The following is a 17102-nucleotide window of genomic DNA, read 5'->3' as shown; positions in this document are numbered from 1 at the left end:
CTCCTTCAGGGTGTTGCACGTCCACGTGTGTCCAAAAGATAGACCATATAAAGATCATTTTGATTCATTCCTTACTGTGATTTACACTTAAAGAAAAGGACAACATATTTTAGATAAAATATAAATTACCTTCTATAAATGTCTGTTCTGCGGCTGATTCAATCGTAATTAGCGAGCCACCATCAGTACTGCAAATGTTGAAAGCCTGAGTCCATGTTACCTCTGTTTGTACTATTTGATAGCAATGCCGTATATTTCCAAATGTCATGCATGGCTCGGCACCGTCTGAGTTGATAATAATAATAATAATAATAATAATAATGAAATGCACACGGCCTACTATTAAGCAATATGCGTGTAAAACGTAAAATACAGAGATGCAGAATTCACCCATGTTTTATTCACCAGCTGATGAAGCTAAAAATAAACTAATAGCGTTTTGGCTATGGTGATGATTTGTGTAGAGCCGGTATGTGAAATGTTATCAGTTTTGAAGCTTTTCTAAAGACGGTTGCATATATGGAAGCGAAGATATTTTCAAATTAAGTACCATATATCCTCTTCAACAAACTTTAACTGTTTAAACCCGACGAATTTCTTAAATGCTTTATAACCCATCTATGCGTTACGCGTTACTTACTTGGGTTTATAGTCTGCTAAACTGACATGTAGGTCCTTTCATAAAATATATTCTTTCAAATTAGTCACATTCACATGCTACTGAACTGGATACCTGAAATGTGAAAATATTCCTTTAACATTTCATACCATGTCACACATCATAAATCTTATTGTACGCGATTTCCATGAAACTGTGGTATGTTAATCATGGATACAATAAACCATATTTACGTAGGAAAGCCACCATCCATAAACACCTTAAACATCAAATGTAACAAATGGAACAATTAAGAGATTAGATTTGTGGTCTTTTAAGGCTAGTTTGTCGTCGAGTTTCAAAGGTTATCCAATGAACAAAACTGGATGTTTTCGACAAAAGATGTATGATAGAGTCTGATAGAAAAATGTGTCAGCATTCGTTTTTCCAAGCGAATGCACGCTGTCATATATGCTTGCATTCGTTTCGATTCAGGCTCCGCTTGTAGTGTTTTATTTATAGTATGAATGAGCTATATTTGTAATTGCTGCAGTATTAATAACATCAGCAGTAATAGTAGTATAAATCAACGAGTGGCAGTTACAGCAATGTGTCTTAAATAATGCTACTCAAAGACAGAAAACGCATTAGAAAGCTAGTTTAGTAGTCTGTTTTTAGCATTCCCAGTTCTGCATATATGAACGTTACTGAGCAGTGTATAGTATGAATTAAATGTCAAAGACTATGATTATAATTTGAGAGTTCTCAAAAAAACACATACGCAGCAAATCAAATGACTGAAGACAAACTCGTTTCAAGACTAGAGCTGAAGACTTTGGTGAACACAATTATCCGGTACGTAAAATAAAGATCATATTAAATTTGTTTTGCCGGAGAGGATTCGATATCCGAATCAAGTGCAGTTACATTACTAGTTTGTGATAAACTAATGCTAGCCAAATAGTTCACGCTAGATAAACAACTAGATCGATAATGACCATAAATTTCTAACATAATTATATTGCTACATGGAATAAATATCACGCATAATACAAAGCTAGAACATTCTTTGAATAATAAACCTCCGTAAGATAGTTATGTAAATAAATGCAGACGGTACTTATAGAATACACCGTTGACGATAGCAATTAGTAAATATTGTAAAATTACGTGTTATCAATCTTGACAGAAAAACAAAGTAATATTGTATTAATATATAGTGAATGTAATCTTAGTAAACCATATGATCACATCATCTCAGATCGTTTTCTTCATACGATAGAAACACTGAACATTCTTTGCGAGATATTTTTTCGTAAGATGCACTTAAAATGTATATAACTGAATACATCTGAATATCACGTAGTGAATCAAGATAGAGAACACAATCTATCACAAGACACTAGGCCATGAATTACTGGATGTTCCAAGAGAAATGATTTTGATAACTCACTGTAGTAATAGTTCTCATAAAGGAGAGTTCTGACAAGCTACACCAAAAATGGCTTCATATTTTGGACCTTTGCCTATATCTGTCACACACACACACAAGTCTATATATATATATATATATATATATATATATATATATATATATATATATATATATATATATATATATATATATATATTAATGTTAAGTGCTGAACTAGCCAGCCAGTACAGCAAGTAAATTATCATCCAGACCGGTTTATGGAACATTAGAAACAACCTTTTAATCTATAAAAACTGTTATAAAACCACCCGATAAAGCTTGCACGATTACCTACAAGCTTGTCGATTTTGTGTTTTAAAAAAAATCATGGAATTATACGTAAAACTAATAATGGATGATTACGCGGCATCCAGTGCACAGGTTTCTGAGGAAGCTCCACATGTCAACAAGGTAGGCACCCAAGTAGAGTTAATGGTGGTAAACCTCCTGCCTAGAATGCGAAACAATGCCGGGATAAAAACAAATCACAGACAACTGACACACGGATCACTCCCGCTACTCAACAGCATCTATACCACTTTATGTTGTTTTGGTTTATGGGTGATGGTGGTTGTGGCGGCATAGCTATCGCAGCTGGCTTTCGTACTCTTCATCCGTGTCCGATGACAAGTGAGCAGAACAGTTTTGTGGAACGCATGAGCAAGGGCAGCATAAATAAGCAAATGTCTGGTGGCAAGCCAGCGCAGTTGGCTAAGCATAGATATATGCCTAAACTCTCTTACTGGTAAGAGTACTATATGCTTGTTACAGCAATACAAATGATGCAGTCTATATACAAACCGCCTGGATATTTGAAGATTGCTAAGGCATGTAATACAGATTAAACCAGCTGATCTTGGCCGATAGGATCTTCACAACTGTGATACAGTCATATAAACCGTCCAACATGCAGGACATGCAACTTAAACAAGGCATTAATCATGCTAATAAAATTCAGTCTATACACACTTTCACTCGAAGGAGCACAAAATGGAAAAATTTCGCCTTATGGTCGGCAGACAATTGTTAATACATTTGACTTAGCTGGTACTAAGTATCTTACCCCTCAATGCAACCAGGTACATCCAAATCTGCGCAGCTGGTTATCAACACAAGCCAATCAATTATCTTAAAGATAGGTTTTTCCGAGGAATGTTATTAAAAATGTCACGAACCTTCATTACATGATTACAACCAGGAGGTGACTGAACGTAACTATTTTAAGATTTTTTGTTTTTGTTTTTAATCACCATCTGCTGAGTAGCGAATATACGAAATAATGCTTGCTTCTTTGACGGCTTACAAGCCATTGGTATTGTTGCCTCTAACTATTTCTAGGCTTTAAGCAGCGTGGTTTGCTGATAATTAATATATAATTTTGCATATAGTTGTTAGGCTATATATGGTAATGAAAGTAACACAATTTACAATAATTGGCCGACTTCTAGCTTATAGCAGTCGTACAGCTCTTATACTTTGCCGAGCAATTTCTTTCTAGTGTTCAGCTAAACCGTTTGATTGCAGTCAGTGAGCGTGGCGGCATCGGATTTCCACTAGCTGGGATCTTCATTAAAACTGCTAGGAGCAACCATAGTGTCGCACAATGATGCTAGTGCCAGTACCGGCACCATATAATATATCCAACGGCTTCAATTTGATGTTTGAACTAACGCTCAGTGTCCTCAGGGCGGTTCCAACCCTACATAAATATATGCCCTCCTACTTTCTCGTTTTATACAAGCACACATAAATGGTCCTTTTCGTACGATGTAACCTAATAATATGCACCATCTTTACTTTTGATTCAAATGAAGGGCACATCGAACTAATGATTGTTTGAGAACTTAAAACCAATTACAATGTTATTCTTCTATTATTCTGCTTTTAACCTAGTCATGTCGGTATTTAAGCTAATGACAAAACAGATCAATCTTCAGCAGTATTTCTGCAACATTCTTATTTTAAAATGCTTTACACGTATTTTAAAATTGCATTGCAAGATCCTTATTTAGTAAGTGTTAGGCATCATGCAATGATGCTGTCAATAACAAGCTTCATGTGGACAAATCAACATCAGACGAGTGGTCTCTTGTATTTACGGTAGACCCTTACTGTGAAACGCTTCTGGTGGATACTTTCAATCTCCAACCTACACGGGATCGTTACTATCATAAGACATTCAAAAATTGTCAAGAATTTAAATTGCTTGTAGAAAATTAACATTTATTCTTAAATATTCTCTGTGCGCAACCTTGTCACCTTGAGTATTTTCAACCAACTAGCTCTATCAATCACCCTAAATAAATGTATGCCATTTATATTCATGTTGATTGAAATATTTAATATACAATCCACACAATCACATACTTTACTTTATATCGCTCGTTGATCGTGAACAACTTTTCGTTCATAAATAAAATTATTTATACCACAACCTTTTATGTAGTGTTATCTAGTGCCATTTCCCATCAATCAAGCAAACAATCAACCTACCAATCAATCAATCGATCGAGCAATCAATCAAATAATCAATGCATCAATCAATCAATCAACTTTAGGTGTACCAGACCATACTCTTGTTTCTTTCGCACAAGAAGGTTGAGCATCACAAGTATAAGTATGCAATGAGCGCGCATGACATCGCCAGGCGTTACAAGGAAGTGGAGACATTGAGCACAAAGAACATGTCAGAGGTCGGCAAAGATCTGACACATACCTTCAATCAGATAAAGCTATAAAGCGGCCCGAGGGGCAACATGTTCACCCTGGTCAGACGTTTATGGGCACATTGTCGCAAGTATTTGGATAGCGGAAAGATTCTAGTCCTCACCCTCTTTGATTTGTCTGCAACATTTGATACAATAGACCATCATATATTACTTCACCAGCTCCAGCATGTATTTTGCATTCATGATACAGCCTTACTGTGGTTCAAGTGCTACATGGTCAACAGGACACAAATTATGTTTGCAAATGGAATACACTCCAGCCCAGTTAATCTATGTTGTGGTGTTCCACAGGGGTCTCTTCGTGGACCTGTTCTCTTCATGATATACACTCATCCGCTCTCAAGTGTCATAGATCATCATCTAGTGTCTCACCAATTGTACGCGGACGACATCCAATTATGCAAATCTAGCCAACGAGTTGAAGTTGATGCTACCATCCAAGGAGTAGAGAGGTGCATTTTTGATGTGAAATCATGGATGACATGTAATAAGCTGCAGATGAATGATGATATAAATGAGGCCATTCTGATCACAACACAGAGGCTTTCTCAGTCACATCCTTTGCCTCAAACAATAAATATCAGTAACTGCACACAGTCAGTACAAAACTAGGTGTCACTCCGGACAGTACTTTTACGTTGTACCAATATGCGTTTAGACGCATCAGTTCCATTCGCAAATATCTTTTAGTTGATGTCACTAAAACACTTGTATGTTCATTAGTACTTTCAAAACTGAACTTTATAACTCAGTTATGTCTGGTTAATCTCAATGTCTACTTCTGAAACTTCGAAACGTTCAAAACACAGCTGCTCGGATCATACTTAGAGTATCACAAGCACAGCACGCCTACCCGCTGTACTGTACCCTACATTGGCTATCCATTTGATCCAGAATCAAAAAAGAAATGTGTTCTCTGTGCTACGTTTCACTGATCGCCACCAGTCAAACATATTTATCCGACCTCACCCATGTGATCACACCAGCAATATGCTAAAGCTTCTCTACTGATAATCCTATACTCATCATTCTCACTACGAAAACGAAGTCCTATAGACAACGTTCTTTTCCATACCATTGCCCAGCAGCGTGGGATGAATGATTCACTGAACCTAGACACAAATATACAGTTATCCCATTCAAGATTGCTCTTAAAACACACTTATTTCGACTGCAAGAACAAATTTAAAGACCTTATAATTTATCCTACCTTAAATATTTTCAACATGTTTTTTTATTTTTTTTTTAGTTGGTGTTTATTTTTTTGTAATAATATCATTGAAATTAGATTAGGCGCTTTACAAATTCGTCATTATTATTATTATTATTATTATTATTATTATTATTATTTGTCAGGCACTGCGTGCCTGTAAGCAATGGTGAGGCCGGGGTTTCACTGGTACCTTGACTGACCGCCATTTTTGGCAACATTACGCTCAGGAGCGCCACTGCAAGCGCTGGTTGCATTGACTGGGTTCTGACTGCTGACCGTTATGGCGACCCTAAATAATGAAGTAAGAGACATATGATATCATATCAGCTTCGTCTGTATGCTCAACCGCAAATGCACAATCGACCGAAGCCTTCCCGCAGAGAAGCTGATAATATTAGAATACACACCAAGAGAACCAGACGGCGGGCAACACCATTCCAACAAATAGCGTATCTAAAATATGTCACATTATAATAGTGTCTTTCAACATAGAGGCTTCGCTTGTGGTACACTGCATATTGTCCCGGCTATCATTCTACTATAAATAAGGGCCATTGTTAACCGGTCAAGAGGTTGGTGATATCCTCTTCAGCCCTGGACAGTTCCTCTTGTCGTGTATAGTAGTCGTGACACCATACAGTGCAATAAATGTTTGGTGTCCAACGGACTAATGCTTGTTTCATTCATGGAAATATAAAGTTCATCATTTGACCAAATATGCGATTGGCCTTCGGTAGCATACATACCAACACTAATGGGATGACCTGAGGTTTAGGCTGGCATTTGTAAAATGCAAATTAATAAGGTTGCCCTCAAAAACCTTTGCTGGCTGAAATGTTTTGTCTTCAAACTATGCACAACATGCCTTCATTGTCTTCATGCATGACAACGTCCTGATAGGTTTACCGTAGTCTTTCCTAAGACCGGTGTTCATTAACTTGTTTTTCTCTAACTCCTCCTTCAACTTGGTTGGTAGATCTTTTTATCGATGTATGTGCAGTGTAACGAGGGCGATTTTTTAGAGTTCAATCACGCTAAACATCATAGTGAAACGCATCGTTTTTCGTTCGCCGCAGACTAGCTCAGTGCATTCAGTGAAAATACACTGCTCGCACCCACAGTTTTCCCAGAGGATCACATACGTAAACGCTCAGTCTGTCCTCTAAAGGCTCCTGATTACTGGAGCCAGCTTTGAGTGAAGAAGCTCCTCATTATACAATGATTTGACCTCATGGATGCAATCCTTACATGAGTATGCTCTTCAGGTTCAAATGCATTCGAGTGTGGAGGTGTCAACCCATATAAACACGTCAGTATTTAGGTTCTCCATTATGGCCTAGCAATATGGTCCACTGACCACAGGAATATAATCCAGTTATATAACTTTGCATTGTTAAATTATATTCACATGTAAACACCTTTCCTAATTAATATATGGCCTGTCATTTTAGTAGGGCATCTATCTCATTCCTGGTATTGTGTAATTAAGAGCTGGATAGAAGCAAATGCTGCTTAGGGAGTTGTGTAGAAATCCAACAAACATTGTCCACCATTCGAAGCATATTAGCCTTCAGATAGAGGACATGGTACATGCATATATTTAGGCAACCATATATCTTCTGCGCACTCTTTTCATATTGCCATCTGCTCATGTTTTTTATGAGAAAGCTCTTCTTGGCATGCAAGAAGTAGAATATCATGTTCTGTAACAGGTGTGATGCTTCTTGCTCTTATTCATAATGCTTCCAATGTTCGGTTAGCGAAGAACATTTCCTGACTGTTATTCACAAACTGCAGCCTGTTAATAAACTGCAACTGTCTTAGTTAGAACGCCATGCATTTATCCATGTTATTTGGGATCAAGCTTATTTTTCCAGACTAGACTGTTCCGAAAACGCCATGGCAAGTTTATATTGTCAAATATGTAACACAACTGGCATCTTCGTTTTCACTAGGTTATTCGCAGCTTGATATTGCATTATTTATGGGTTCTGTGGTGATAGCTTCCGGTAATATAATTGTGGTTAAGCCCATTCTCGTTACCTAATGTCTTGCCATAGATGTAGCTATCCCTGGAATCCTGGAAATCCTTGTGGACGTCACCATCAATTCAAAACCTCATCCGAGTTTCGAAGTACCTATCGGATCCCTTCCTGTTTACGCTCGAAACAATGAATACAAGTGGATACAAAAATATGCCACTGATCGACACCAGCCTTTTGGAGATTTTCTCGCAGTAGACTATTGTCTAACAGAAGCCATACGGTACCTATTATGCAATTTTATGCGTGCAGTTTTATGCTGATAGGCGGCATGACCTTCTACTGACGCGGGCCGCATAGATCTTCTATTGCACATTCTTTACGACGATGTTAGTTCGGAAAGGCTTGGATAATGAAACAGGCTGTGGCCTATCGCCTATAAAGCAGATATATTTTAACGGGCTTTAGGTAAGTCGACCCGGGCAAAACACAGAGAAGAAGGTAGATATATGTCACTTATGCTGTGTTTAATGTGTTGGGCATGATTCAGTCGAGTACATTCTTGCAATTGTTGGGCTGGGACGGCCTCAGCTGACAACTCATTAGAAAGCCGATATAAGGGATTTCTCGCTAAGAAGGCCTTGTCCTGTCAAGTCAATAAGCTCTTTTAATACCTTGTTATCTTTATATATGACGGGTCGTATCTATCTCTCTCTCTCTCTCTCTCTTTCTCTCTCTCTCTCTCTCTCTCTCTCTCTCTCTCTCTCTCTCTCTCTCTCTCTTCATATATATATAATGCTGATTCGCGGCGGTCTTCTAACCTAATAGTCCTTTTGTTCCTTGCGCCAACAGGGTTGCACATTTGCATGCCAAGGTCCTAGTTGGTATTCAGTGGCTTCTACATGATAACTATAAGCCTTATAATCGCCTGAGATTAGCTACAATACGAACTTACTGCTACATGGTGAAACGTATAGAACTTTCATGATTCTTACATAAATCTAGTATAAAGATTTGAAAATTCATTGTTTATTGGCAATAAAGGCACGCATGTGCCTTTATTGCACTAGCTCACTTAAGTTTAAACGTATGTAGGTCGAGAATCACAGTTCCCATTAGTAACAGCTTTTGTCATGCCTGAATAAAGAATAAATAAAATGCATATTTCATTTATCAATAACTCTACGATTCATGAATAAAGTTTGCTACTAAACTATAATTAAGCAGTCATCTCGCCATTTATGAACAATGATCAGTGAGCTTAAGACCGTATCAAGAAAACGATTAAATGAAAATAAGCAAGTTAGCATATTTATCGATATTCATTAATTCAACTGACTAACAGACAATTAGGTGCACAACATAATCATATTGGTTTAGGCCAGTAATTATACATTCCTTATATCCGAAATTAATAGGTCAGTTGATATTCGCCAGTCTCTAATTACCATACTTCTCAAATGCATTTACTTGTACCTTTTGTGATCATGTATGTTTAAAACTTAATATTCAGTGTCCTACCCGAAACCAAACCTTGAAGCAACATAACGTTCACATTTCTTTTTACCAGTGAGTATATTTTCCACTGATCAAAACTATCAACATTTCAATAATGTATTAACCCACAAACATGTACAGCAAAGTTAAATGAAAATATGTAAAGTAGAATATTATGCGATATTCTATAACTTAGGACGAGATTTCTATCGACAAATCTGTCACGATCTAAACTCTGAAACCAACAAAATAAGATATTCAGCTGCTAAGTTCAAGCTACTGCCTCATCTCATTTTTAACAGTAATCATTGTATTTTCTTTATAAATTAAATAAAAAAAGCCATTACAAAATTTGTAAGTCTCCGTAAATTTTACATCCGCTAAGCACACCATAGTGCCCTTGTGAACATGAACGTCGAACATTTGGAAAACTGAATCCTCTCTGAAACGTCAAGATGAAGCTACATAATGTTTCAATACATATCGACCCTCAGATATTGTGCGTATGATGGAAGAGCTAGTAAGATTTCCAGTGAAACAATCAACATTCCCAAACTGAAAGTAGTTGCAATTATTTTCGTTATTTCATGAGTACGTACCTGACTTTTCGCAGATATACCCTTTCAGACTTGTACACGATATATCGTTCCACTTACGATCGGAAGAGGTATATATTTCTGCACAGTTCTCGTCGACTAGTGGACTATTAGGCTCACCTTGAATTGGTTCAAAATATACTAGATATCAAACTGAAGAAACTAATACATACAAACTTCAAGTTTATTGTAGTAATTACTGTACAATATATATATATATATATATATATATATATATATATATATATATATATATATATATATATATATATATATATATATATATATATATATATATATATATATTCATTAAGGAAATTCTAAAACAGAAGATATAATACAGGGTTGCACAAAAATAATAGACGAAAGAGTTATTGTGTCTGGTCTGTCACGGAACGCACCAGTTTGGTCTGATTTAATTCGAGATAAAGGACGGAAAACAACGTGGCGAGTGATAAAAGCTAGTCGCAGGAAATTGTTTCCCGGAAGAGTTATTAAAGGTGGTTCTGAAGAAAAGATATTGAGATAATCGTGCATCGGGATAATGTATAAGAACTATATTACTACTACTACTACTACTACTACTACTAGTAATACTAATAATTAAAAGAAGAAGAAGAATTAATAAAAATGCAATTTCTTAGCTAGATATTAGAGGAAAAATTACGCAAGGGTGCACAAATGATGACTGGCTGTGATTTTACTAAGATTGCAAAGTGAAGGGTACATTTTATTATATAGGACCAACTCTTCCTGATTTTTTAGTTGTAGTATCAGCATCGTTCCTTACGTGTGCGTTCTATGTCTGTCCACCCCGGGTTAGATTTCATTGCTATACTGGCTTTTTATTATTCATTCCTTGGCTTTCTGAAGACAATGCATGTCAGAAGATAGATTGTATTACTGGTTCGACATCATAACGTTTGAATAATTGTGTAGTTATCTCTTGTTGTCGAACTTAGTGAAGAATCACATGTAATTTAGGCAGCGCATGCCGTTGCAATGGTATATTCCTGAATTGGCGGTCTTACTTGAAGTTACCCTGTCACATATTAGATGGTCATTTAGATTTTTAGGTCTAAGGTAATGTAGCCATAGAAGCGTCTTGAAATATACACTTGAGAGGTTCAGACGATTCAATATGGTGCCAATGCTTGTGTTTGCAATGTTGAATGTTTATGGGAAGATTCGCCTCCTCAATGTAAGTTTTTTTGTATCCTGTCCTTCTTAGGTGCCCCTTGAGCTCTCCGAGTCACCATTCAAAGGTAGCGGGATTAGATCATGTCTGTTTGATTGCAACGCGCATACCGCATGCGCTGGGGGCGGTTTTTAGTTGGGAGTAGATATTTGTGAGATTAAATAGGTTTAGAATATAGTCCATTGTCTATCTTATACTCTAACATCGTAGAAAGAGTATCAAACATGATAAGGACCTGTTAAATGACTCCGACGTATGCCCATTGCAGTCAGATTTATGTATAGGACGGCGTTCGCTGCTGAATACAAAATCGTTAAACATGAGATCCTATGTTAAAATATTGACCAAATAGAACGTTGGAGGGTATGGACCAGGTCGACTATTCCATGCTGCTTGCTTGCAGGCTGTGATACCTTCCTCGTGTGAGACATTGTTGTATACCAAACATATATCCATGGTGACGAGGAGAAGATTAGGTTAAGGTGCATTTTTGAGATTGTCCATGGTAACTTGAATATCTAGAGTAAGATTTTTTACGAACGACCGAAGGTGAAAATCAATGAATTAATATATTAGAAAATATTTCCTGAAAGTATTGGCCTCAAAAAGGTACCTTCTTCGTTTGTCTTAGGAAGTAAAAACAATATTCCTGTTCTGGATCCCATTGATTGGAGGTAAATTAGATTTTTGTCATCAGTATGTCCTTAGTTTTACACGTCCTTTAATATCTGAAACACACATTCAGCGTGCCCAACTGTTGGATAATACAAGATTTTTTGATGAATTCTCATCTGAAAATTTCCTTTTCTTCTCACCGATCTACTCAGACGTATCCATGACAACAATATAGGATCCATTGTCTGCTGGCTTGATGACAATATATTCCATTTGTGTACCACATTTAATTAAATAATAGATATATATTATAATATGTGGGATCAAATATGAAGATCCTGATTTATTCGACTGTTTCTCTCTCTCTCTGTTTTAACTCAATACAATATTAGATGCATACGATTTTCAGCAAACTCGACTTTTCATTCGCATTTAACCACATAAACAGCCTACGTCTACGATGATTTTAAAATGCCGATTTTTTCTGTGAAGTTTCTCGTTGTAAAATGTATTACAAGCATCAAGCTATTGTACCATCTTAAGCCTTTGATTCGCTAAAAGTACTAACCAGATACTTCGTTTACCCAAATAAGTTTATTGGACTATGAAGGTAATAGGCTGTTTCCTGATAATTGTTTTTTAATCAAAAATAAGACCTGGATAGTTTGTTTACAAATTCTGCAATTAAAGCTGCGGATGTTATACCCGTTCTAGGAATATGAATAACATTGTGTTGAGAATATGTGAATAATGGAATAAAACTACTTTATATTTAAAAAACGCCAACAAATTTATTTATACCTTCTGCCCAGTTAACGTAGGAGAACTTCTCTCCATTAATCCATGTGCGTCCATCCTTCGCATGAACATCTTCTGACCCGATCCACAATGCAACTGCTGTAAAATTCCTCTTCTGCATCTGGCCTGACATGTAGATGCATTTTTATCACATAAATAGGCAGTATTATAGTAATAGAAACAACATATTTTGAAAAACAAATCAGATACATTATTGCTTCTTTTATTCTGCGCATACAAAAATATTTAATTGAATAAATACAGACCTTAAAAAGAAAACTGGTTTATTGAGTATAAATTGTGTTGCATAAATCGTACGAAATTTAAAAAAAGTGAATTAAATTGTTTATAAATGTTGACCTGTTTACAAATGACAACTGATCATATTCGTTCGAGGATCGCCACTTCACTGAAAAGAGGTCAAGTACAATTTTCCTGTATGTTTAATACAATGCGCTGCAGATCTGTATTTCGAGTTAGCAATTTAAAATTATATCCAGTATAACATTGGAGATGAATCAGTATCAACACTTTCTGCATTGCCACTGGATGTGATGTAACCTTCGTTAAATATATAAATCCAGTGATTGGGGATCAACACAATTAGTTGTTTTGTGAGTTAGTTAAAAAGGTGCGCAACCATCTGATTTTAAACTACCATATAGTGATAAAAAGTCAGGTATAAAAAAATATTTATTTAGCAAGTGGCACGTATTTGGAATATGTTGTCAATACCAAGCTCCATGTATCAAACTAATACTAGAAGAATTGTCTCCATTCTGCGGAACAATCAGTATGGACGAGGCAGTCATGGCAAGAATATGTATTGGTCATACTTATATAACCAACTCCCACACATTAAAGGGCGAAGATCCACCAGAGTGTGATTCTTGAGATGAATCCTGAACCAATTTATTGCAGATTGTTTTGATCTCCGACCTACACGCCAAAATTATTACTATTTTCAGCACATGAAAGAAGATTTTGATACGGTAAATGTGTCTATTGCATTTTAAATTTCTTGAAAGAAGTGAACAATTATTCTAAACTAAAGTTTGTATGCGATGCATTTCCTTTTAGTATTTTCAGCCGATATTTGTACGTTTAATTACCCTCATGTGTATATTATTATCATAGTACCCTTTATACAAACCATTTCCATCTTTTGATAATTAACATTCATACATATTCAACATATCATCGTCGTGTTTGTGTACTTTAATCGCTTGTTGATAATATGTTGGATACATACTTTTTTGTCATATAAGCAATTTAGAGGCACAATATAGCTATACGGTGCTGTTGAGCCGTAAAATCCGAACTCGATCAACCAATCAACAAACTATTTTACAAGACATACTAATTATATCTTAGTGTGCATATCTATAGAAGAACATGAGAATGAAAAGTATGTATCTATCAAATACAGCTGGCTTGATGAGTTTTAAAGAAAAATGACGAAAGTAATGTATTGGATAAAATAGCATGTACCTGTTATAAACTGCTGCTGCTGTGCTGATTTTATGATGATCAGATGGCCACCATCATTTTTACAGATGCTGGATGCCTGGGTCCATGTAATATTTGTATCTACTATTTGGTAGCAGTGTCCACTAGTGTCATTACTAATGCAAGGCTCGGTCCCACCTGAGCTCCTAGTTACTTAATAATAATAATAATAATAATAATAATAATAATAATAATAATAATAATAATAATAATAATAATAATATTATTATTATTATTATTATTATTATTATTATTATTATTAACAATAATAATAATAAAAGGAGATAAAGTAGAAATTTAGTCAGCAGAAGAAGAAAGGAGAACAACAACAGCGAAAATATTAACAGCAATAGAAGCTGTGATATCATTGAAAGTAGTAAAATTAGTAGTTAATACAAGTCTTGGAGCATTAGACAAAACATACTGATTTTCCACAATGAATGCTTGACCAAAGCGGAAGAAAAATGTGTTTAATTTCGGCATTGTTCACTTTTAAATTGGAACATGTTTTGCAAAACAAAAGTATTTAAATTAACTTGAATACACGAAATTGCATTTTAGTATTTCTACTATACGATATACCGGATACAAATAAGGAACTTGCATGAACGGTGAAGCTACAGAGCGGTAAAATTCACACACTAAACCTAAACATTTTTTCAAGCTATGTACCAAATATTTTTTAACGTAAATATTAAGAACGAATACAATGCTGAATCGTACTTTAATATGCTAAAATCTGATTCATATTTTCACTCCTATTTAGTTATATATATCTACCTGAAATTTGGAAGTTTTCCTTTGGATTTCATGCTATCGTACACTACTTAAATCTGGTTATACATCCATTCAATAAAATGATGTTATGATAGCTACTTAATTCCTAAACTCATATATATATATATATATATATATATATATATATATATATATATATATATATATATATATATATATATATATATATATATATATATATATATATATATATATATACAGAGAGAGAGAGAGAGAGAGAGATACATAGGTACATAGTTAGATACATAGATAGATACATGGATAGATACATAGATACATAGATAGATAAATAGATAGATAAACAGATCAATACAATGCAGAAATGTAATTTGAAAAATTATTTTATTGGTTAACATGGATGTAAGTGAAATGTGTATGAAATTTCCGTATTTGACTTCGTCTGTGGTGTAATATTCCTTGTTCCGCATACGCTTACTGTATGAAAATATCTGGAGCGTACATTTCATGCGGTAAATACTTACCAAAACAAATGAAATAAGACAATCTTGTCTGAAAAATGAGTGAAACGCATTGATTCATATACAGATAAACTATAAATCATGGTGATCTTGAATCATCTGAGAGGTTTTATTCCCGTAAAGAAGCATCTACGCCATCAAGTTATATGACTGTTATCGGGATTGTTATGCCGAAATATATGGAAAACCCACTGAAAAGACACTTGCAGGAGTAGACAACCAAACAATACTTTGTAGAGTGAACTAACTCACTTCACTAATATAAACAAATATAAAGAGTACTTACGGAGTACACAACTGACGATATTTATCAATAAATGTTGATATAACATTATCAGTCCTGATCCATAAACACATGCGAATATAATATTGCTCTCTCCTGCTTGTTAGTCGTATGAGCTCAACATCCTACATCGTGCCCTATTATCTCCGATGTATTGTTCAGTACGCTGCGGATAGCAGGATGTAACATAGGATGGTTAATATGTGTCTAGGGACAGGAGATGAGTGGGGAAATGGTATCACATTATACATAGCATGTAATTAAAAAGAATATTGTTTCGTTATTACAGGGTGAAAGATGACAGAGAAAAAAAACTCTGGAACGTTAATGAAATTATAATGTAACTGATAAAACACTGGTCGAAAACCTTGATTTAAAGAACTCAACCGATTATATTAAGCCGATTTATATAATGCCGTTATATTGCTGTACCGAACAAAAAGTTCCCCCTGTTCAAGTTTTATGTTGCTACTCTTTTCTTTAAAAAATGTTTAAGAGAATCAAATAATAATTAACTGCACGAACCGAGTTGAAATTAATCCTTAACTGCAAGAATCGAGTTGAAATTAACCCTTAGACAGCACAAGGTTTTTTGTTGAAAACTGTACTGACTGTAGACGAAATATAAATCATAAATTATCTTCTCCCAAATTTGACCAATTAATACATACAAGTGAATGTATCTATGCAAATATTAAACTTATCAGCGCATTATTCCAGTGTGCACTAACACGCATCTTGCACATCAATCATAACAGTTACATGCATGTATCCGATCAAAGAATTCAAGCGTTTAGTTATCCTGGACGTTTCGCTTTCGATCCTATGCAAATCTTGCATATATCCTTGGTCATATTTTGATATATCCGTTGAATTGCGGAGTGTATATACTTTGGGTTGTCATGGAACATTATACAATTATAAAATGCTGATATTATTATAAATATGCTGAATTCAGTAGGATGCAGAAATGAACTGTACTAAAGTTGAGCCCTAAAGTGTAAATTGTGGTCATTTGTTCCACTTAATGTTGGCATACTCTGTATCTTGCCAGGTTTGGTACATCGAGTCAACACCTTTCGTCAGCAAACACTCCTATTCGCTATCTGTCCCGTAAAGAGGCCTTTATGTGCATTAGCAAATAAGACAATTGGCATACAATGCGCTTGAGAGTCGCACTTAGATCATCTCATACGTCATTTGGAGAAACTCAAATATTTCCGGTAGCGTAGCACGAATCTTTGTTTATGAAATATGCCTGCTGGCCTAAAAGGTTCATTAGACTGCTCATTAAGAACCTCTTAGCCATGACCTGGTCCAACGGAAGTAACAA

General features: G+C 35.4%; 1 protein-coding gene across 3 annotated transcripts in view; it reads right to left on the bottom strand.

Moving 5' to 3' along the window:
* Positions 1–16802, bottom strand: part of LOC149772061 (C-type mannose receptor 2-like) — a 32245-nt gene extending 15443 nt beyond the window's left edge. The window contains exons 1-5 of one of the 3 annotated variants that reach the window (XM_089947917.1): positions 15773–16802; positions 14192–14362; positions 12704–12826; positions 10093–10209; positions 130–285 (exon numbers count right to left, since the gene is read on the bottom strand). In XM_089947917.1, coding sequence (XP_089804043.1) covers positions 130–285; positions 10093–10209; positions 12704–12826; positions 14192–14362; positions 15773–15818 — 613 coding nt within the window. In that variant the 5' untranslated portion in view covers positions 15819–16802. The remainder of the gene's footprint in view (positions 1–129; positions 286–10092; positions 10210–12703; positions 12827–14191; positions 14363–15772) is intronic. The other 2 variants (XM_089947916.1, XM_089947918.1) reach the window with 2 other exon arrangements.
* Between the last annotated feature and the right edge of the window lie 300 nt (positions 16803–17102).

Source organism: Sinohyriopsis cumingii, unplaced genomic scaffold (assembly GCF_028554795.1).
Source record: "Sinohyriopsis cumingii isolate HCF-2022 unplaced genomic scaffold, ASM2855479v2 utg001518l, whole genome shotgun sequence".
NCBI classification, from domain to species: domain Eukaryota; kingdom Metazoa; phylum Mollusca; class Bivalvia; order Unionida; family Unionidae; genus Sinohyriopsis; species Sinohyriopsis cumingii.
The sequence above is the reverse complement of the archived record's forward strand: the minus strand, read 5'-3'. Positions and strand labels throughout refer to the sequence as shown.